The 22,696-nt window shown below is 35.8% G+C and overlaps 1 protein-coding gene across 6 annotated transcripts in view; it reads left to right on the forward strand.

Annotated features, from left to right (window-relative positions):
• The window catches only part of mast4 (microtubule associated serine/threonine kinase family member 4), a 205,034-nt gene that overhangs the window by 135,708 nt on the left and 46,630 nt on the right, over nucleotides 1-22,696 (forward strand). For 5 of the 6 annotated variants that reach the window (XM_056458429.1, XM_056458430.1, XM_056458433.1 and 2 more), the window contains exon 5: nucleotides 15,823-15,911. In XM_056458429.1, coding sequence (XP_056314404.1) covers nucleotides 15,823-15,911 — 89 coding nt within the window. Of the gene's footprint in view, nucleotides 1-5,495; nucleotides 5,759-6,775; nucleotides 6,857-15,822; nucleotides 15,912-22,696 lie in introns of those variants that run through there. The other variant, XM_056458434.1, reaches the window with a different exon arrangement.

The raw sequence follows: 22,696 nt of genomic DNA on the forward strand, positions 1-22,696 counted from the left end.
ACAATTTTGAAGTGGTCAGAGTGCAGAGTGTATGTGTGAGACTCCTTTTTCTCCCCAGTGTCTCCCGTATATCAGACCCATCTCCCTCCACCCTCCCGTTTACTTATTTCTTGTGGAAAACTCCCGTAATTCCCGTAAAATATTATTTTTGCAAAAATAAACCTCAACCATCGACTCTTCACAGCTTCATCTTTGGGTAGGGAAAATAGCACTACTTTCCCTTACACTTCAGAGCACAGCGTCTTCCCGACATGATTTAATCGACTCTGCTAATTCTTCTGCTACTACTTCTTCATGCTGCTGTGTTTGTGGACGGGTCCGGGGGGTTGAATTTTCCAGGCTTTCAGATTTAAGCCTTAGCTGAATATTTCCTTTCACTTAGAGCTGTGTTACGCACTACATGGAAGGTCATTTACAAAAACCCATAATAGGGGCTCTTAAAGGGAAAACAAAATCCAAAACTACATAGCGCTGTGTGAAAGTGTTTGCCCCTAAACCTAACAAGTGGTTGGGCCACGCTTGGCATCAATGACAGCAATCAAGCATTTTGATAACTTGCAATGAGTCTGTTCCAGTGCTATGCTGGAATTTTGGCCATTCATTTGAACTTTAGGCTGAATACTAGTTTCTTGCAAAAAAGAAAAATATTATGTACTGTCATCATGGCAAAATCGAAATTAATTAGTTAATTAATTTTTATATTATTAAAAATTTGTTATTATTTAAAAAAAATTGTGGAAACTTTTTATTTTATCTTATTTTATATTAAATATAAAATACAACTATTTAAATCAGACCTTTCAAGATAACAGAATGGAAAGGAAAGGGTTATGGCAATTAATGAATGTAAATAGAGGGTAATAAGTGAAGTGTGACCTGTTAAATCCCAATGGAGCAGTCCCTGCGGCCGCAGCTGATTGCTTCATTCCCTCACACACATGCGCACAATCACACATTCAGCCTTCACTTTTCTTATAAAGTCTATTTGGTAAAAAAGCTATTTGGTATACGGCTATTTTTTGCCTGTTCAGATAAATAAATTTAGCTTAATCCAGTTTCTTGACATGAATGAGTTTGGCCTAATTTAACAGACCCGCAGCAGGTGTTTAACTGGGTTTTGTCCTTACGCCCCACTTCCTGGCTCCCTGCTGCTCCTGCTTGGTCTTTGATGCAATGCACACTGTCATTTGCAATTGTATATTCCCATGAGTCTGCCAAATATGGCCAACTGTTCACTTGTTCTCAAAAATACAGAGAATACAGCCCAGTGGGCTATTTGGTTTAGCCTTTGCATCCTCATCCTCTTTTCTTAACTTTTATAGTTGCGTATTAGTGACCCTGGTTCACAAAACCAATCAAAAGTGTCAGTTGTTGGAAATGAAATAAATAATAATAAATAAATAATAATACACATGAATAAATAAGCTTCCAAATGATGCATGGTTTGTTAGGATAGGACAATTTTTTTCTGACATAAAACTATTTGAAATAGAACATAAAAATCAATTGTTTGTTGTTGCGTTATACACTCACTGGCCATTTTATTAGGTACACCTGTCCAACTGCTGGTTAACACAAATTTCTAAGCAGCTAATCATATGGCAGCAACTCAATGCATTTAGGTATGTAGAAATGGTCAAGACAATCTGCTGCAGTTCAAACCGAGCATCAGAATGGGAAAGAAAGGTGATTTAAGTGACTTTAAACGTGGCATGGTTGTTGGTGCCAGATGGCCTGGTCTGAGTATTTCAGAAACTGCCGACATTTGCATGGTATGGTCAAAATTTGGCATCAACAGCATGAAAGCATGGATACATCCTGCCCTGTATCAACAGTTCAGGCTGCTGGTGGTAGTGTAATGGTGTGGGGGATATTTTCTTGGCACACTTTGGGCCCATTAGTACCAATTGAGCATTGTGTCAATGCCACAGCCTATCTGAGTATTGTTGCTGACCATGTCCATCCCTTTATGACCACAGTGTACCCATCTTCTGATGTCTACCTTCAGTAAGATAATGTGCTGTATCATAAAGCGTGTATCATCTCAGACTGGTTACTTGAACATGGCAATGAGTTCACTGTACTCAAATGGCCTCCACAGTCACCAGATCCTAATCCAATAGAGCACCTTTGGGATGTGGTGGAATGGGAGATTCGCATCATGGATGTGCAGCCGACAAATCGGCATGCAACTGTGTGATGCTAATATTTCCAGTACCTTGTTGAATCTATGCCATGAAAGATTAAGGCAGCTCTGAAGGGAAAACCCAGTACATGTAAGGTGTATCTAATAAAGTGACCAGAGAGTGTATAGGTTTGGTTACCTTGCAATTACCATGTGACATAAGCAGGTTTTGTGGTCCATGGTCACATTTTTATATTTTATGGCATATGTTAAGTGTGCATCTAAATAACAGAGAGAGAGATGATTGTGCTGAATGTGAAATCCATGGTAGCAGAAACCTAAGTATTGCACCCAATGACAGAAAGTACAAAGTACATGTATAAATCCATGTGCATTTATGAGATTGCAAATGAGAAAGTTTTTGCTTCTGGAACAATGTGACTTGGTGTTGTGGAAAACGGATTTTGAGGATTTGTTAATGATCCTCTTTTGTTGGCACCTTTTCAATGTATAATTCACAGAAATGTGATCAATGTATTCAGACAAGTTATTGCAATATCTGCGCTATTATTATGTTGTAATGTATGTCTTTACTTCCAGTTGCTATATATTATGTCATAAACAATACAACTGTCAGCATATTTGTCAGCCATTTCAGTTATACATCTCATTTTACTGGAGCATATTGATGTTGCTAAGCAGAAGGACACATGCGGTTCTGGCTATGATGTCTTTCCTGGGTTTATGAGTTTCATTAGCAGGTCTTTAGCGGAACTCGGGTTAAATTGCTTGTTAAAGCTTGAGCTCATTATAGCAGCAGTCTCCAAGCACCTTTGTCCCCTGTGAAAGTCGGTGCCTGATACAGTCTAGCACAATATTCTCCATGTATCATAATCACAAGATTTAGTTTTGTCATGAGCAGCTGTGTCCTATGATGGTGTATAGTATTTTACTATTCCTAATTGATGCTTTCCATTGCAAAACTCAACACCACGGTCATGATGTTGTAGGTAGTTAATATGGTGATGTGCAGTTACTCGGGTGTTCTTGATGACAAGGCGTTTCTATAAGGTTTCTAAGATTTAGAGTGGTTTTTATCTTAGCTAAGGTGTTTAGACTTGTTTAACTAGTGTTATTTATGAAATACTACTGTAAATGGTACTGTTTTTATGTACATAAATAAATATGTAATACATTTTTTATTTTATTTTAGTTTTCTATATTAGTTTCATTCATTCATCCATTTCATTAATTTTCAACCGTTTTTCTGGGGCCGGGTTGTGGGAGCAGCAGTCTTAGGAGAGAACCCCAGACTTCTCTCTCCCCAGACACTTCCTCCAGCTCCTCCGGGGGGGATCCCGAGGCATTCCAAGGCCAGCCGAGAGACGTAGTCCTTCCAGCGTGTCCTGAGTCCTCCAAGAGGCCTCCTCCCAGTGGGTTATGCCTGGAACACCTCCCTAGGTAGGCATCCCAGAGGCATTTGAAACAGATGCCTGAGCCACCTCAGCTGACTTCTCTCGATGTGGAGGAGCAGCGGCTCTACTCCGAGCTCCTCCCGGGTGACAGAGCTCCTCACCCTATCTATAAGGGTGCGCCCTGCCACCCTGCGAAGGAAACTCATTTCGGCCGCTTGTATCCGAGATCTTGTCCTTTCAGTCATAACCCAGAGCTCATGACCATAAAGGTGAGAGTAGGAACATAGATTGACCGGTAAATCGAGAGCTTTGCCTTTTGGCTCAGCTCCTTTACCACAACGGACTGGTACATCTGCTGCTGCTGCACCAATCTGCCTGTCAATCTCACGTTCCATCCTTCCCTCACTCGTGAACAAAACCCTCCGGGCTAATATTCCTCTGGGCTTGGTTGAGAAAGGAATATTAATTTTAATTTAATTTTTTTGTTTTTTATTTCTATTTAGCTTTGTTTTTGTTTTGTTTTTGTAAAGTATTTAGATGTATTTTGGCAAAGCATTTCTAGTTGCTATGCGTGTTCAGCTAATTATTATTATTTTTTATTTCTTTTCATCGTCATGAATTGTTTTAAATGTTTACAATTAATTTATATTTAATTTAAATTCAGTTTAGTTTAGTTTTTATGTAAATTAGTGTTAATTTTAAATAGATTTAGGTTTGGTAAAAATAGAACTGGAATATTAATGTTATTTCAGGTTAAGCACTGTGTTTTATTGCAAAGCATAGCTTGCGCAAACACAGGCCCTCAACACGTGCTCTTGTAAGGTTTATGCTTGCATTATTTGCACTTTTTCTCTTCAGAAGTTATGATCAATAACAATGTTTTTGAGCTCAATCAAAGAGTTCCAGATACATTTTAATTTCCTCACTCATGCGCTCGTCACTACAGATGTGATTTGTTTTGTTGTTTTCAGTAGTATGTTTGAGTAAAAAACAGTTTTATGTTGACCGATATTTGTGGGGAAAGCAAAAAAAAATACATTGTATGTGTCAAAATGTTTGATTTTTGCCAAAAAAAACTAAATATTAAGCAAAGATCATATTCCATAAGACTTTTTTTTCCTTCTGTAAACAACAAAACTATATTTTATTAGTAATGCGCATTGGGACGAACAAAATTTGGACAACTTGAATGAAAATTTATTTCAGATTTTAAAATAGATGTATTTCGACTAAATATCATCCTACAAACTATACATCAATGGACAGCTAATATTCGACTCTACTCCCATGTATCTCAGTGTCCAAAAATTGATACTTCTGACTGGTGTCATGATCCAAGGTCACATATGGGATCTGTTTTGTACTAATGGTTACAACAATATGATGGTTTGCGTATAGAAAGTGCATCCTTTTCTGATAGTGAAATTAATCTTATGTGCACTGTGTAAACTCTCAGGTCGCCCACATACATTTAGCACAGAGTACATATTGTAGTATGTAATAGGTTTTACTCTAATCCACATAAAAAAAACTACTTCCAATTCCTCATATATAATTCAAGCCCTGTCTTCAGTTCTGTCTGTGTAAAATGTAAGTTATTGTACAAATCATTAACCCATTGTGTTTGAAACTGACATTTGCTTGAGCAAACACTCATGAAGTGCCTTCATGGCTTGTCTTTAGTTTCTCTTTGAACACTTGGTCTTTTGAGACATCCCTGGCTCATTTTATAGAAGGTTTGCAGTTATGCTGCAGTTTACCGGGGGGAAAACAAACAAACAAGTTGAATGATGGTCAGCCCTGCTGCAGATAGGAAGTGCTGCATGTAGACTCCTCTGACTGCTTTGCTGACGTAAGGGCCCTTCCTCAGTGGAGGAGGGGCGTGCGGCTCTGTTTAGTGCTGCTGCGTGAGCGACAGGGGAGGGGGAAAAGATTGTCGTCCAGCCTTCCTGCCCTCCACAGGCAGTTGATGATCACATCTGACAGCTCAGGGTGGAAGTTGAACGGCTCAGAGCACCAGGTCCCCTATATTTACTCCTCCCCTGTAAGCAGCTCTCCGCCGGTCTGTCCACACCAGCCTGGCTTTGGCTCTTTGTCAGCGCATGGGGGTGCAGACAGGCGAACGGCATGAATATATCATGTACACAATAGACTGAACGAGTGCCGTGACCATGAAAGCCCAGCGGGAGAGGCTGAGGATTCCAGGGTTGACATTAGAGTGAGTATTTTCTCTTCTTTCTCACGTCTTCCAGGGCTGGAATGACAGCAGACTGTTTATCTGCAGTATGTCTGTCGCTGTAGTGGTGACGGCAAATCTAAGCTGGGCAGTGCAGCATTACCACAGTAGCAGCGTCTGCAGCATGTGCTGAAGGGTAAATATAGGTTTTCTGGCTTGTATAAATCCCTTTGTGGCAGCGTCGCATGTGATTTTGACAGAACAGACTGGTGTCTGGATAAAGGATGATGATGATAGATCAATACAGGATCATCTTCTAGCCACGATTTGACAGACTTGAGCCAGAAGGACTTGCGCAGCAGCTGGGCGACCTGCCGTTGTGTTTGGCCAAGCTGACATGTTCCCGTGGCGCATTTATAGCTTTTGATCACAGTCGCTTATTTGATCAAGTCCCTACAGAAGGCCTGTTTGTTGTCGACCTGTTAGCAGGTCAGAGAAGCCATCATGCCTTGGCGCTTGATGAAACGGTTAATATCTTGTCGCATTGGATTGGCCACTGATGTTTGATAAGATGAGACGGCTTTGTTTATGTTGCCAGAGGTCGTAGAAGATGCATGTTTTTGGCTGCGATCAGGTGGTGCATCATGGCTGCTGTTGCTAAGGATACAAATACATGCGTGTCTCCTAGACATGTCAGCTCAGCAGTTTTCAGTGCACCTTTGTAGCACTTAAAAGATGCATTATGTTTGTAGATTAACAGTGATCGTTCACCGTTGTTAAATCAAATGTGCGCAAGCGTAAAAAATCAACAAGTGTACAATCTAAAACCCATTCCATGTGTCAAGATGGAATGAAATGTAATGTTGTTGCAACCCCTTCACGTCGCATTGTTTTACCTTTGGTGGTCATGCATGACGCTGCTCTGTGGTTAATGCATGCCAGCTCATGTATGTCTCTGCATACATGTACAAACATAAGATCCAAACTTTACAAGCTACATCTTAAGAGAGACTGTTCTTGTCCATTATGAACATTTACAAAACTCAATTTGACTTCCAGCCTCACTCCACGAAGCTTGAGCCCAACTCCCACAAGCCCTTGCAGCCCATGCAGCCCGCTGCACGCGTTTCATTTTTGGAGGTAAGCGCGTGCTTCTTTTACATAGCCATTTTGTTTTGAGGCTTAACGTGTTCAAGGCTCTGTGTTCTGTTCACTGAAAATGAAAGCATGGAGTTCAGTGATGGAAATGGCACAGGGTCTCCTTTCATTGATCTCTTTTAAGTTAGATTTTTTTTTACATTCACAGCCTTTGAATGAGATTTTAATTTGTAAAACTGTGGGGAATAGCGCAATTTCTTATGCTTATATAACGTTCTTACAATCACCCCCTTCCCCCAGCCTTTTGGTAAGTCTCTGATTCACCCTCTTTTATGTGATAAATAGGATTTGCTTTGGCCATTTGAAGGTTTTTGGTGGAAAGAGCTCTGCACCATTTCTAGGGAAAACCAGGTCATTTCAGAAGTTGAAAATGAGAATCTGTGGCAGTGATTATTTTTTGCTGCGAATACAAAGGCTGCATGCGCTCCATATTTGAAAGATAGCAAAACTTTTTGAAAAATTATAATGGTAATATTAATTGGTTTTGCAGGCTTAGCAGCACAATTAATTAATCACTTGGGAGAGAAAGTGTGGTTTCGAATAAGAGGAGTTTCCACAAAACATATTTTGTTGGAAGGATAATATTAATATTTGGAAGCTTTTTGTGTGCTTTATAAACATGCAGTATATCTCTTACCTATATAGTGAGTGCGTCTGCTCACATAATCAGAGACATCTTTACAAAATGGTCACAGGAGATTCATTTGGGATGCATGCTGTTACCTGTACACTATGTGTTTCAGATTTAGACCTTGTAATCTGAGTAGTAAGGGCCGATTTTAAAACTAAGTTGAACCATTCCATTAATATTTACCCATTTCTGAAAACAAATTTGACAGCTATCGCATGTTGTTGATTCTTCTTCTCTTTTGTTTCAAACATTGCTGCACAATGTGGCCTGCTCTGGAATTCTCCTTTCAAAGCCATAATGATGAAGCCAGAACTGTGAACAGCACAGTCATTCTGTCTTTGTTTGTTATCATGTAAGCCTTTTGGGCTTGGTGATGAAATGGGTCATTGAGCTGTTTGAACTATTTTCGTTAGTCGCTGTTTATGCACACTGGTCTGATAACAGTAAATGGTGGAACTGTTTAGATAAAGAGGTCATGACAACATTAAAGAATATTCATATGCATGGTTTCTGGAAAATGATGTTGCTTTGGTTGAAGCTTTGATTATCATTTGAGGTTAATAATAATCTAATTCTGAGCGCAAAAATCTGTTCCTTGTTGGGTGACTGGCTCTCACGAAGAGCTGTAGAAAATGCTTAAGATGTCCATATAATTGCAATGCTTTTTTATTCACAAAGCTCTATACACCCCTCACCCCTCAAGTGTTTATTTTTTGTGAAGTTTCATCATGCTTTCAGTTATAATTTACCAAGTATTATAGGCTACTTTGAGCTTTAAAAATATTAAATACAAATTTAACAAAAAGGAAAAATCAAGAGAAGCAAAAAAAATGTAAAAAATTGTTGAAATTTTGTAGGTTGTAATTTGTTTTGGCGTTTTTTGCAATATCTTGCTTGAATTTAATTGTATTTTCTTTCAGTTTCTCAATACATTTGGTGACTAATATTATTTAAATAAATATATCTGTTTAATAAATCTGTTTTGTTTAAATGCACCAAAATATATTGCCTATATTCACTGAGAAATGGATATGAATATTCCTTTTCAAAATGGGGGTATACTCAATTATGCTGAGCACTGTATAATACAACGTTTGCAGTTAAATCAAGTTTTAAATGTATTAATTCTACTACTACTACTACTACTACTACTACTACTACTACTACTACTACTACTAATAATAATAATAATAATAATAATAATAATAATAATAATAATAATAATAATAATAATAATAATAATAATAATAATTGTACTGGTGATTGTTAAAAAAAGCAATTCTGTTCATCATATACTGAAATATGACTTTTTATATAATATGACTATGATTTTTTTGTACTACATTGTTTAAAGATTAATGGAAACATCAATAAATTTACCATTCATTTTTCTTTTTTTTATAACAACGTCTGTATTCTTTTAAATTATGTTTGTTTACTATAGTGAATATCGGTAAGCACTTATGATCATTATAATCTATTGAGATTGTGGTCTAGTGGATCTTTCTTTTCAAGTCCTCAAAGTCCTCACACATTCACTGCTCACATGCTGCAACCTGTGCTGATGGCAAAATGATGCCGTTTTTGAAGCAGTTTTGTTTGTGAAGCAGAGTGGAACATAGACAAGGGAGTAGGGCTTCACACTTAATCAAAGGAAAATTTTTTTTGTGCATTTGGCAGTAAAATGAGCTCTGTACTTAACATTAAATTACTAGAACCTATTTTCAGATGGAGATCGTTAATATCACAAAATATTTAATTTAATGATCCTGAACTCAAAGAGAATCATTCTGCATCTTGGCAGCTGTTTGAATTGATTTTCAGTAAACGTTGGCTCTGTGTTGCAGCTAATGTGAAAGAATGTGAAAATATCCCATTTAACATGTTTTTTTTTCTTTAAACTCGCCTCATAACTTGTCAGGTGTTTGAAATTTTGTGAGATGATACTGTAGTCTTGTGTTTATTAGATGCAATGAATCAATATACATGTAATTCTCAGTTCTGTTTGATTTCCTCTGTCTTGGTTACACATTTGTGGTTTCTGTGTGAGAGTGCCCTCTGGCCTTCAGAAGAGATTTACTGTTGATCACAGATCTGTGTTTGCCTGACAAGATGTGCATGAGAATCACAGCTTTCGCTGAATTTTTCATGAACATATAAATGCATTAACTTGAGTTGATTCAGATCACTGATATTGGTTCTGGTTTGTCCTATCCAGAGAAATATCCTTAAAGCAGCTCATACATACCGTACATGTCACAGACTGACTGATTAAGCTTGGATTGTTTCCAGATTTGTTACATTTCTTTTGGGAGCTAACTTTAAAGAAAAAGATAAGAAGTCATGAGACAGAAGTTATTAGATTATTGAGATTATTGAGCTCGACTTTTCTCACTAGCTTGACTAGAATCTTCATGATTGTCCATATCTGAAGAATTGATCAGTTGTCTGTCTTACCTGGCTTTATGAGTTCTCTTAATCCTATCACACCTAGTCTCCTTTGCCTCGCACCTTAAAGTAGCTTCCCCTCTGCATTCAACGGCTAATTGCTGAGACTGAGTGGCCCCATTCCACCTCTCCAACTTCATCTGTCATGTGTCAGGGTGGTTGGGCCTCTCCATGGCCCTGCCTGCCAAAAGAGCAGATTGAAGAACAGAACAGGAGGAGATCAAAGGTGCTGGAGTGGAAGAGGGAGGCTGGTTTTCTTCATATGGCAGGTTCAGTGAAGAAAAAAAAAGGAAGAGCGGACAAGAGGCTTGGCAACACAGGGTGCAGGACTCGCACATGGTTACGGTTGAAAAGTTGTGATTTCCATTTCAAATGTCTCGACGGGTTCTGGAGTGAGGCCAGACAGGGAGAGCCGTGATTGCATTGACTGCGTCGTCTGCTGATGATGCATTGCTGCTCTGACTCACGCCCCCCCTCCCCCTTCCTCTCCCCTCCCTGTCTCAGGATGTGGTACGGTAGATGCCTGTTACATGATATGGAGCTCACTTGAGTCTCAATGAGTCTACGGGATAGCAGCAAAGCATTCCGACTTTCTCATCAAAACAAAAAGTCATCCTGCTGGAAGCGGTCATTTACCTATGTCCCAGAGGCACCCAGCATTCGAGCAGGAGTGGATATGACCTGAATAGGAAGCAGCTCAGAGGAGCTTTCACACTATTTGAATTAGGACACTTCAAAGGACATACCGTCCCCCGTGACAGCCTGTGTATGCTGCAGCGAGCAGCAGATGAGCATGGACGAACCTCTGTAGTGACAGAGCATTGCTCTGGGAGGACTTCCCAGGACTCTTGCGCTGGGTGCCTACTTCTCTTGGAAGCCAGACATTTCTCCTCACTTTCTTTTCCAAGGCAGCTCAGAGCACTTTGGGGGCATGACTTTGGGAATATGTCTGACTCCAGCCTATGGACTTTACTTTCCAACTTTTCTATGCCTCACTTTATCAACGGAGCAAGACTACGGCGCTCCAAAAGGTGAGTTGAGATTGACTGCTTGTCATGTTTTGTGGGTTAACCTTTTTAGGTGGTAGAACTTTGTAAAGTATTGTGACAGGTGTGGTCACATCAAGAATATTATGGTGACACAGGTGCTGTGTTTCTATTGTGTTAGATTTCCATTGTGAGTGCTGAACTAGAGCAACTCTTGATTGTAATCAGGGCGTTATTGTTCAGTCCATGCAGCAGGCACAAAAGACATTTATGTACTGGTGTTATTACCATGCGTTTGACTAAATATGCATTCTGAATGTGAGGGAAATGCCTTGTTCTGTAAATCCTCTTGAAAAGAGCGAGCTGTCTCTGTGTTGTTTGTCAGATTCAGTTGGATACGCTGCCTTTGAAGGAAATGCTGAAGTTGTGCTGTATCCTTTTCACCTCTCATGTGACAAGACCAAACCTTCATCAAAAGGCCAACCAGCCTTATCGAGCAACCTTGTGCATGTATGCTAGTCCTTTTCCATCTTGCACACAATTTAATCCTGGGGATGACCCATTTTACCATTTATGATACAGATGATCCGATTAGTATCATTGGGCTTAGTAAATCAGACTGATTCTGTCATTTTAGGTTTGAAATTAATTATTTATGGAGAATATGCAAGGAAAAATATGATTAGCAACTTCTTTCTTAATACTACTTTGTTTATTGGTTTGTGGAGGACTCAATGTGCAATGTTTTTATCTATATATAATAAGTGTGACTTTGACAAGTTTATGATGGGATCTTCCTTTAAAAAAATATTATATTTAATAATAAAAAATATTATATTATATTATATTATATTATATTATATTATATTATATTATATTATATTATATTATATTATATTATATTATATTATATTATATATATAAAGGTTATATTTTGATTTAGGTGCTCAGATTTGAGTTCTTCAAATCAGTCTTTTAGAGCACAGTTTTAATAGTTGACCTTCGGTCGAGTCTTTTGAAATGTTGGCCATGAGGACATCATGCATTTTGTTAGCATGATATAGTTGGCTATTACATACTAAATGAAGGCAGTCAAATTAGGATTTGGTAGGATGTTGAAGAGAACTAGAAAAAAATGGGAGAAGATTTAAGCATGTTTGTAAATTTAAAAGATTCTGTGAGTGCAATTCAGTACAATAATCCATTAATTAAATTTTGTTTACCTATTATTTTATTTTATTTGTCACATATAATGTACAGTCATGCACACTACACAGTATGATGGACACACACACCCATATTTCATGGGGTCTTCTCATAGATGTAATGATATATATATATATATATATATATATATATATATATATATATATATATATATATATATATATATATATATATATATATATATATATATATATATATATATATATATATATATATATATAGGGATATATATATATATATATAGGGATATATATATATATATAGGGATATATATATAGGGATATATATATATATATATATATATATATATATATATATATATCCCTATATATATATATCCCTATATATATATCCCTATATATATATATATATCCCTATATATATATATATATATATATATATATATATATATATCCCTATGTAATGATATATATATATATATATATATATATATATATATATATATATATATATATATATATATATATATATATATATATATATATATATATATATATATATATATATATATATATATATATATATATATATACCCCTAAACCCAACTGCAACAATCGTTTGGAATACAAGGTACACACAGACTTAAAAGAAACAGCTTCAAAATTAGCTGGAAGCCGGATTAGTGACGTAAGCAACATGTCTGTCAAGTGGCCTTACAGTGACTGATACTTTATGATTCAGTGGTTATGTAGCTTACAGTTATTTTCTGTGTGGGTTTTGTCCAGATGTAGCATGGAGTTATATTTTCATCATAGCCGCAATAAGAAGTGAGCTGAGCATTGTCTGTTCCTAATCTGCCAGTGTGTAGCAACTGTATAAATAGCAAAACCTGATCCTCTTTAACTGAGAGCTCATGAACCAGATATTCCTCTGAATAATGGTACATATTTAAAGGGGTCATATCATTCTCATATCCTTGCTTTTAAATGTGATATACTTTTTGTGTCACTTTTTTTTAAAAAGAAGCCATTATCTTAACAAACATTTAAACATTATACTGTAGTATGCTTACACGTTCAAAGTCTAACCATGAGAAAATGGTTATCAAACTAATTTGTACCTGCATTGGTGTAAGAAACCTTGAGTGACATGAGAGGAATTTAATTAAAGGGGAAAAAATGATAACAAAAATAATGTGCAAATGTAGTATACTTTCCCATTAAAGTACCTTAAAAATGATTGCTTTATTCTTTGCCATTATGCTTACATTTACTTTTGCCTATATTTTCCCTTTTAGAGTCATCTGCTTCTCCACCTGCATTCAGTAAAATGACATAATTGTTTTTCTTGCATATGTAGACAAATGTCATATTATTCAGTGCTTTGTAGAAATGTTTCTAAATGTTTTATGAATCATATTCTTATGCACTAGTAGTAGATAAAGGTCTCGCTAAACTACTTAAGACTGTTGCCTAGTTCATGCTAGTTCACTAAAAGCTGGAAAGTGTTCCTTGTTTTACTGAAATCACACACATTTTCAGTCAGTGTGGTGACCTTAACTCTGAGAAAAATACTCAACTGCCTTAACCTTCACGCCCATAATAAGCTGTGACAAACACTTATTTCTCATGGCCTTTTCTCTAATACATTATTCATACTTTTTAGCTTGAAAATAATAAAGCAAGGATCACAGAGGAAGTTTGCAAAAAAAGTTCACTATTGAAAAGAAATTAAAATGGAAATGAATAATTACTTTAATGCCTTGATGAATGTCATAAATTCATTATCAGCTGCTTGAAACAGACACTTTGCTGAGGTGATGATTACAAGGGCTTTGCAATGTCATCTGTGATGTCTGCCAGGCTGCCATTCAGACACCAACTTTGGGATCAATAGCTAGAGAAGAGGCCACAGTCACATGTTCATTTGCCCTCTAGGATTTCACTCTGTCCTCTATTATTGTGCTGCTAAATCTTCTCTATTACAGTACCATTTCCTATAGATTCGGAAAAAGAAGTTCAGGGGACCTATTACCAACATTTTAATCTCTTTACTGCAGATATTTTGGGGTTTTGTGTCTGAATGATACAGAAAAAAATTGTAAAATAATGCATATTACCAGAAAATAGAGATTCCATGCTTTCAAATGGTACCATATATGCTGTAACGTAGTAGTCTGATAAATACTCTTACATAGGTTTCTGTTTTCGGTGCTAGGCACTCTTTTGTTCTAAAACCTCTTTTAAAACAGTGTAACTTAGGCTCTACTGTATGTGCTGCAAACAGTTTTGTTTGATACTAGAAGATGACAACAGATGCTGGGGAAGAAGTCATTTTGACTATGTCATGTAGTATGCAAGAGTTATTGGAATTATATTATTGGAGTAATGGAGCTACACAGAGTATTATTGGAGTAATGTAATGGAGCTACACAGTATTGGAAAAATTTTTATTTTTTTTTCTCTGCAAAATTTATATATTGCGATACAATTTCTCCAGATAACTTCAAAGTCCTTACATGGGATGATTTTGTAGGAGAGTGAAATATAAATAATTTTATGTAATTTATTATGTACATATATAATAAACACACTACAGTCATAAATTAACAAAATGGAGCAAATAATAAAGTGAAATAAATCATGCTTTATGGTTTTCTGGAAAGAGAATCAACATTTAGGTACAGAAATGGAATAATCAAATGCAAAATAGCACTGTATAGTCACCATATACATAATTAAGTAAAATTAATCTTTATTAAACTATATGCACTACCAAAATGCTTTAATCTCTCAACAAATGCTCGCAGGCCTTAAAAACACATGGAGATGATAAACTTTTACTCCATTACATATACATATATATATATATATATATATATATATATATATATATATATATATATATATATATATATATATATATATAATACAAAACTAATCCTGGGTCGTACAAACCTGTTCCTGGCAGCCAGTAGAGTTCAGTGGCTACTTTATTTCCACACACCTGAACAAGCTAATAAAGGTCTTTAGACTCACTAGAACATTTTTATGCAAGTGTGTTGGATTTGGTTGGAGCTAAAATCTGTGCAATGTTTGCCCTGCAGGAGCATGATTGTACCTGGTTTGATTGGAAAATCTTCAAATTAAATGTTTTTGTGCAAATGTTTTCCTTTTCAGGCATAAGGAGGTTGAAAGTGTAATGCTGATGATACACAGGGCAACTTTTTGGGCAATGTTGCTTGGCTACTTTTCTGTTAAGAATAAGCAACAATATTGTATATGTAACTCATTGCCCTAATTAGTTCCCATGTGTCTCATCTGGTTGCCCATATATGGTATAATTTCCCAAAGTTGCCCAGCAACATTGGGGAAAAAAGTTGCTCTGTATATCAGCAGCATATGATTTGACACAATATGTAAAATGTTTCTAAGCAGTTCATTAAGATCTTGTTAGAGAGTTAAATTGTATTGTTATCTTGTCACATCCATGCACATATGCAATTTGTATCAGACTTATTTGATACAAATTGTATATAAATATCTATGATGATACTTATAAACCTGTGATATTTTATGTAAACTATAACGCATGCACAATGTAAGTATTCATATATCCCTTATATCTGTTTGCTGTGACTTGTGTTGTTGCATAGATCTGCTCACAAAACACAACTGTTTGGTTTGTTTTTCTAGCTGCAGAACCAGCAACAGAAAAAGTCTAATAGGTAGTGGACAGTCATCAGCCCTTCCTCGACCACACTCGCCTCTGTCATCACACACAGGTAACCACTCAAGTGTGTTGTGTATGTGTTTGTCTCTTATTACAAATGGTTTCAAAGTCTATCCTTGTGATACTTTTTCCAACATAATTCTACCAATAATACACAATGTAACGTTTATTACGCAACTATGATATGATTGGCTTCTTTCCTGAAAAGATGGTACTACACACCTGATTAAAGATGGTGTAATACAGGACACATGTTAAAGTAGGGGTCTCAACCTACTTTCCTGTAGGTCATTTACGGACCCCCCTCCTCCTCCCTTAAGCCTGCAACTAACGTCAAAAATATAACAAGATTCAGCCACCCCCCATATATATATATATATATATATATATATATATATATATATATATATATATATATATATATATATATATATATATATATATATATATATATATATATATATATATATATGTATTGAATAACTATCATGGTTGTATTGTTGCATTTAGTCACTTACTGAACATTTAAGGTGCTGCACTATACAAATGGTTTAGTTTCAATTTTAGTTTCTCTCAGTGCACGTGACACTCACTTTTTTGTGGCTTATGTTGAAACCTTGGAAGTATATGTCCGTAAGTGGTCTATTTTTACTAAATCTAAATGTTTGTAAATATTCATGGGTCATTCGATTATAACTGGTATTATACCAGCTGTTTTTTTATATCCAATACAATTTGTCGCAATTTATTGATTTTTCTCATTTGTATTATTTGTATACAACCAAAATTTGAATGTCAAGCTGCTTGAATTGAACATGATAAAGTAAATGTGAATATATACAAAAAACAAAGATATTGAGAGGAACAATTGCCAGTCACTAAAGTTACTCAAACTGCTTTCTGGTGTGTTTGTCTGGTTAAACTTTTGGTTAAGCGCACTGTAAAAATGCTGGGTTCCAAAAAGCCAATTTGTAAAGGAATTACATTAACTTAGTTTTTACAAATTTAAATTAATTGAACATAAAACGATTAAGTCGTCCCTAAAAAACTAAAAAAGAATTGTGTTTCAGCTCATTTTAAATAAGTAGTTTGAACAAACCGCAAACAGTATTTTGTTTTAAGTGCAACAATTGCTTAGGAAAGAATAATAATAATTATTATGCTTACTATTTGTAGTATTTTCATAGCAGTTTAAATGACCCCTTCCATATGTACAACAACAAACAAAAAGTTAGTTTTCACTGCATATACTCTATGGAAACATGACTGAGTTTGTGTCTAATGCACGTCTATACACACAACAACCAAAGATATATTTCAGCAGCTATGTCTTTGCATTACCACTGGTGACAGGTAATGCTTGAAATATAAATGGCATGTCTTAAAATGCTTTTACATTGAATTACATCAAGTTTGCACTTTCTTCTTGGGCTTGAATGTTAATATGGCCCTCCAATGAGTTGTCAGTCAGTATAATGACTCCCTGTTTGTTTGAGCTTGAGCCCCATGTGTTAAAGAGAGCAGTCATAAGGTGGCCAAGCATTAAATAAAGCATTGCAGAAAATGTATGTTTGAGCAGCAGCCTTGTGTGTGCTTCATGAGCCGCGCACTAGATCTTCATCTTTCTGATAGTGCAGCCTGCGCACACACTGCCTCTGTACTCTTCTGGAAATCTTTAACGAACATTTAGCATTACTGCTGATTTAATTATGGTCTTTTAATGGGATTAAATGTCACTTTAGTTTTATGGCCATTCAATTTTGAGGCGGTCAGCTGGCAGCTTATGTTTCCAGTTACCATTTAGCAAAGCATTTGTACTTGATTCATGAAGTACGAGAGGATTAAGCTTACATAAATATTCAGAAATACATTTTATAGATGTATTTATGGTACACCACTGTACGAAATGAAAGGCCCTGTAAGTTTGTTTGCTGATAAATGGACAATGGAATTGTTCTTGTAATTATAAAACATTTCTTATCATCACTTAATATTCTACTTCTATTCTACAAAGTTGTTCCCTTTCTTTAGATAATAGTTTAAATAAAAGTTTAAATGTGCAGCATTTATTTGATTTACAGTATCCATTGTTGTGTGCAAAAAAAAAAAAAAAAAAAAATATATATATATATATATATATATATATATATATATATATATATATATATATATTTATTTATTTTATTTTTTTTCTTTTCTAAAAAAGCTAGCACTTACTAATATATAAGCACTTACTAGCTAAAGCTAGCACTTACTAATATATAAGCACTTACTAGCTAAAGCTAGCACTTACTAATCCTCCACTTGTTTTCTTTCTTCTGTTAAAGGGATAGTTCACCCCCAAAATGAACATTTACTCACCCTCAAGTGGTTGCAAACCTTAATTGGTTTCTAAATAAGATAAAAAAAGATATTTTGAAGAAAGCTGAAAACCTGTAACATTTTTCATAAGCTATCCCTTTAAACCAGCAGTTTCAATCTAATTTTCATTACAGTTTTTCTTGATTACTAAAACACAATTTCTGAACCCTTGCTCCATTCTCCCACACCGTTAAACACAAAACCTTCAAGCACTGTTAAAAAAACCTTTGACTTCTCTTGCAAAATGAAACTTTTGCCTCAGAATCGTTTTACCTATGTTCACAACCCAGCACTGCTCTCAAATAATCCACTAAGTGATCAAAATGATAAACACTCTCAAGCAGTCAGTAAACAATACACTCTCAGAAAAAATTGTACAATGTTGTACCAAAGAAGATACAAACCCTTGTCACTAACATTTTTATCGAACGGACTTGTACATTAAGACAAAGAAACAAATTTGTATCATTGTAGTTTGTACCTTTAAGGACATGATTTATACCATGGGAAACCAAAATGTGACTTTGGTTTTTAAAACCTGCAGATATTGCAATATTGCAATTACCTTCATCAAAGGTACAAATTAGATCCATGAAGGTACCACTACAGTGACGAGACACTTTGTAGTACCTTAACAGTGTCAAACAGTTACAGTTCCTTCAAGAACTATTTAAAGGGGTGGTCCACTACGATATGATATTTTAAACTTTAGTTGATGTGTAATGTAGCTGTGTGAACATAAACAGCATCTTTAAATATAAGATGCTTAAAGTTTAATGCAAAGGGAGACCTTGGTTTTTACAGAGTTACCTTAGCAAAGCCTACAATGAACGAATTTTGGAGACTACAAAAAAATACTTCCGGGCCAGTGAGATCACAAACGTATTTTTACCATGCACACACACACTGCGCAGCTAAGGGGCGTGGCCAGAGGAGCTGTAATGTTACAGCAGAGAAAGCTGAAATGTTGTCCAAACCCTGGTATTTCCACAGAGCTTCTTCTGTTTCTGTATTTGGGGTTCCAAATGACACGACACAAAGACAAAAGTGCTTACAGTTCAATATTAATTATGGTCCAGAGAATTATAAAATACATAACAAGTATGATTTGACAAAACACAGCTTCCAAAATCTCTCCCAGTTCAGTGCTGGATTCTGGTAAAATCTCCTCAAAGAAGGAGCAGCTCCAACAAGCAGAAGATGTAACTGTTAGCCTGTGAGTTTTTAATTGTTTAAATTGATCATGACATCATACAATGTCTAGCGTTAAAGCATTAAATCCCTAGCAAAGATGTAAACAACAGTAAATGCTGTTTGGCACCGCTAACGATTTAGCTACTAATTCATATTTATCAGTCAAACTGCTGTAAACTGCTGTCTCTCTATAGGCAGCTTTTTCGTGCGTTTTACATGTCAGATAATAAACTCGCAAAAGATATGTGAATGATTCATATTACTTACACATGCATATTCCGAATATATTTGAAAAACGTTGTGTAATGCATTGAGTTAAAAAATACAAGAGATCTCGCCTAACTCCTGTAGCAGCAGAAAAATCAATCAAGGCTCACACAGGTCGCATCCCACATCTTGTGCTTTATTCTTCTGTCAACAGCGTCACTGTATATTACAGAACAATAACTTAATCCCAGCATCAGAGAAAAATTTAAATAAACATCGGTCCCACGCATATGCGCTTCTCGTGTTACTGGTGTCTACAGACAGTTCACACACACACACACACACATACACACACACACAATGGTTATCTCTCTTAAAGGAGCTGCACCCCATTTTCACTCGTTAAGACACTTGTCAGATTTTATTTTAGAGAGCGGGCATGAGGTTGACTGTTTACACAGCAGAAAGGTGCATGCTTGTACGGGCGTGACGTGGAGCCAATCCGCGAATCACAGCACATTATGACAGATTACCAATCAGAGCCTCTTGAGGGCAGGCCTTTCAGAGGAGCTAGGAAATATGTTGTTGTTAGCTATCATGTCATATTTTTCAAGTGAAATATGAGCACACATTGCTTTGCATCTTATAAACACAACCAAGCCTTAAAACTACACTGTGGACCACCCCTTTTAAGAAATGTTGCTATATCCAAAATGTGACAATTTATTTAGAGTAAATATAAAACCTAAAATACATTTTTAAACAATGGTTTTTTAAAAAGTTTTTTTGTTTAAATGCATCTTTTCCATTGACAATAAAGAATAAAAAATACTTTAACATAAATCAAAAGATCTATTTTTTACTAAACATTTCACAACACTTTTTCAAAAAAATGTTACAGAAACACTTTCTAATATTAAACTTTTTTTTTTCAATTTTCACACAATACCTTTATAATCACTTAAAAGTTTGTTTAATTTACTTCATTTTTAAATAGAAATAGAATTATGCAAAAGTATTGTAATGAGATATGCACAATTTTTGATTAGTTGTACAATACTAAAATGTCTGCATGAACTCTTTGCAACTGCAGGACTTTTGCCAGCTCACGTTCGTAGTGGAAAGCAAATGCCAAAAGGTGCGGATATCAATAATGAAAATGTATTTATCAAAAAATTCTTACCAAATGTTTATTAAAAATGCCTAAATGTTTAGTTTACAATATCTATAGTTTTGTTTTAGCAGTTGTTTTGTATTATAGGACTTAATAATTAATGTTTATTTAAACATATGCTTTTAAATGAAGATTCATATTTTAATATGGAAATTATTCATAAACTCACTTTGCCTTTCCAGTCATGTTTATTTTCAAAAATATTGTAATAAAGAAGGTGTTGTCCAACTATTATGTACCTTTTTTAGGAGAACAATTGTGTAGCTTCATTTCAGTTGTACCATAAAAGGTACAGAACAGTATCATACGTGGTACTTTTACAAAGGTACAAAACTGTTGCTTAGAACATTATTTGTACCACTGTGTACCTTTTTTTCTGAGAGTGTACAACACAAAACAGAAAACATATAGTTCTCAGGGAGAAGTACTGTACAGTTTTAATTTCAATGTTCAGGGCCATGCAATTTGTTCATTGTATGGTTTTCAGCCTACAATGCACTGTACTAAAGTATACAAAAATAAAAGGAACAAAAATCAAAGGTGGAAACAAGATCAATTTGCTTCTTCTTGTCTTTGGGCTTGGTCATGCCAGAACACTTCGTCGACATCACATGAAATATTGTCTCTCATGAAGCAATGGAGGAAGAATCCTCTAGTGTGCTGTATCCAGCCCTGACATGATTCCTCACCTACTGTATGTCACCGCATGCTAAATCCTTGACTTGTAGCACATCTACTCTAGTGTAGGGTTGTCTATCAATCGGATTTAGGAAAGGCAAGTATGGAGGCAGATCCAATTTCATAAACTGCTCATTGCACTCCTCCTCTCACATTGTTTCTTCTAGCCATGCTTAGTGTAATGTGACGCAGGACTATGGAGGTGCAGATCCAAACACTGGTTTATTAAACAGAATGGTCAGGCAAGCAACAGTCAACACTGGAGCAAACAGATATATATGGGCAATTCCAGAATCATGGTCATATAACAGGTGATCAGGCTATCATTTCAATGCCCCTTTGCTTAATTAAAGGAATTCATTTTATGTTGTTAAAGTCTAGTATTCATGGCACTGCATCAGCCATCTGGAAAACTGCTTTGTAGATAATGGCATCGGCCTTTGAAACCTCATATTTGTTAATAACATGTAAATTCTGCATCATTATTCCATTCTTATTTGCATTTTTCTTTTTTCAAATCATCTGTCCGTGTTTATCGGTTGCATGGAAGTATCAGTAAATGAGTCACCATTAATGAGCAGCCACCATCAGTTAAGCTCAGGGGCCTGTTTTTATCAACACTGGTGGGGCCATGGACATGTCTGTTAATTAACTATTAACTCCTTCCCGTATCAATCAGGGTAATTATCAGTAATTATTGCAGGGTAGAAGGCTGTTTTTTTCTGTCGATGGAAGTGGGGCACTGGCTTTAATGACCATGATTTGGGATCTCCCAGAACTTCAACTGTGGCCATATTGCCAAAAGCCATCCCCAGAAACAGTGGGGTTCAGCTAATAAGAGTGCACATATGGTGACAATGGAGTATGCGCTCACTTTTTGGATTGTCTCTAGGATTAACTCGACCTTATGTTGTTTGTTCTTTTTGTTTGTCAGTGATGCATCACAATCTTTAATTTTTGATTTTATCAAACCAAACTAAGATCGGTGCGGTGTTTCTTATGGCAGGTTATTATGTCTTTCATACATGTTGAGCAATCAGTTGATTGAGTTGATAAGAGAATATGTCTTGACATAATCCACACAGACGTGACTTAGTAAAGCGTGAAGGCATGTATCATTTTAATCATTGCATTAGTCTGAAAGTAGATCCCCTTGTCAGGCAGCGCTGGTGCAGCATGAGAGAGTGGACCACAGCGCATCAAACGAAAGGAATTAACAAAAG

Source organism: Danio aesculapii, chromosome 5 (assembly GCF_903798145.1).
Source record: "Danio aesculapii chromosome 5, fDanAes4.1, whole genome shotgun sequence".
NCBI classification, from domain to species: Eukaryota; Metazoa; Chordata; class Actinopteri; order Cypriniformes; family Danionidae; genus Danio; species Danio aesculapii.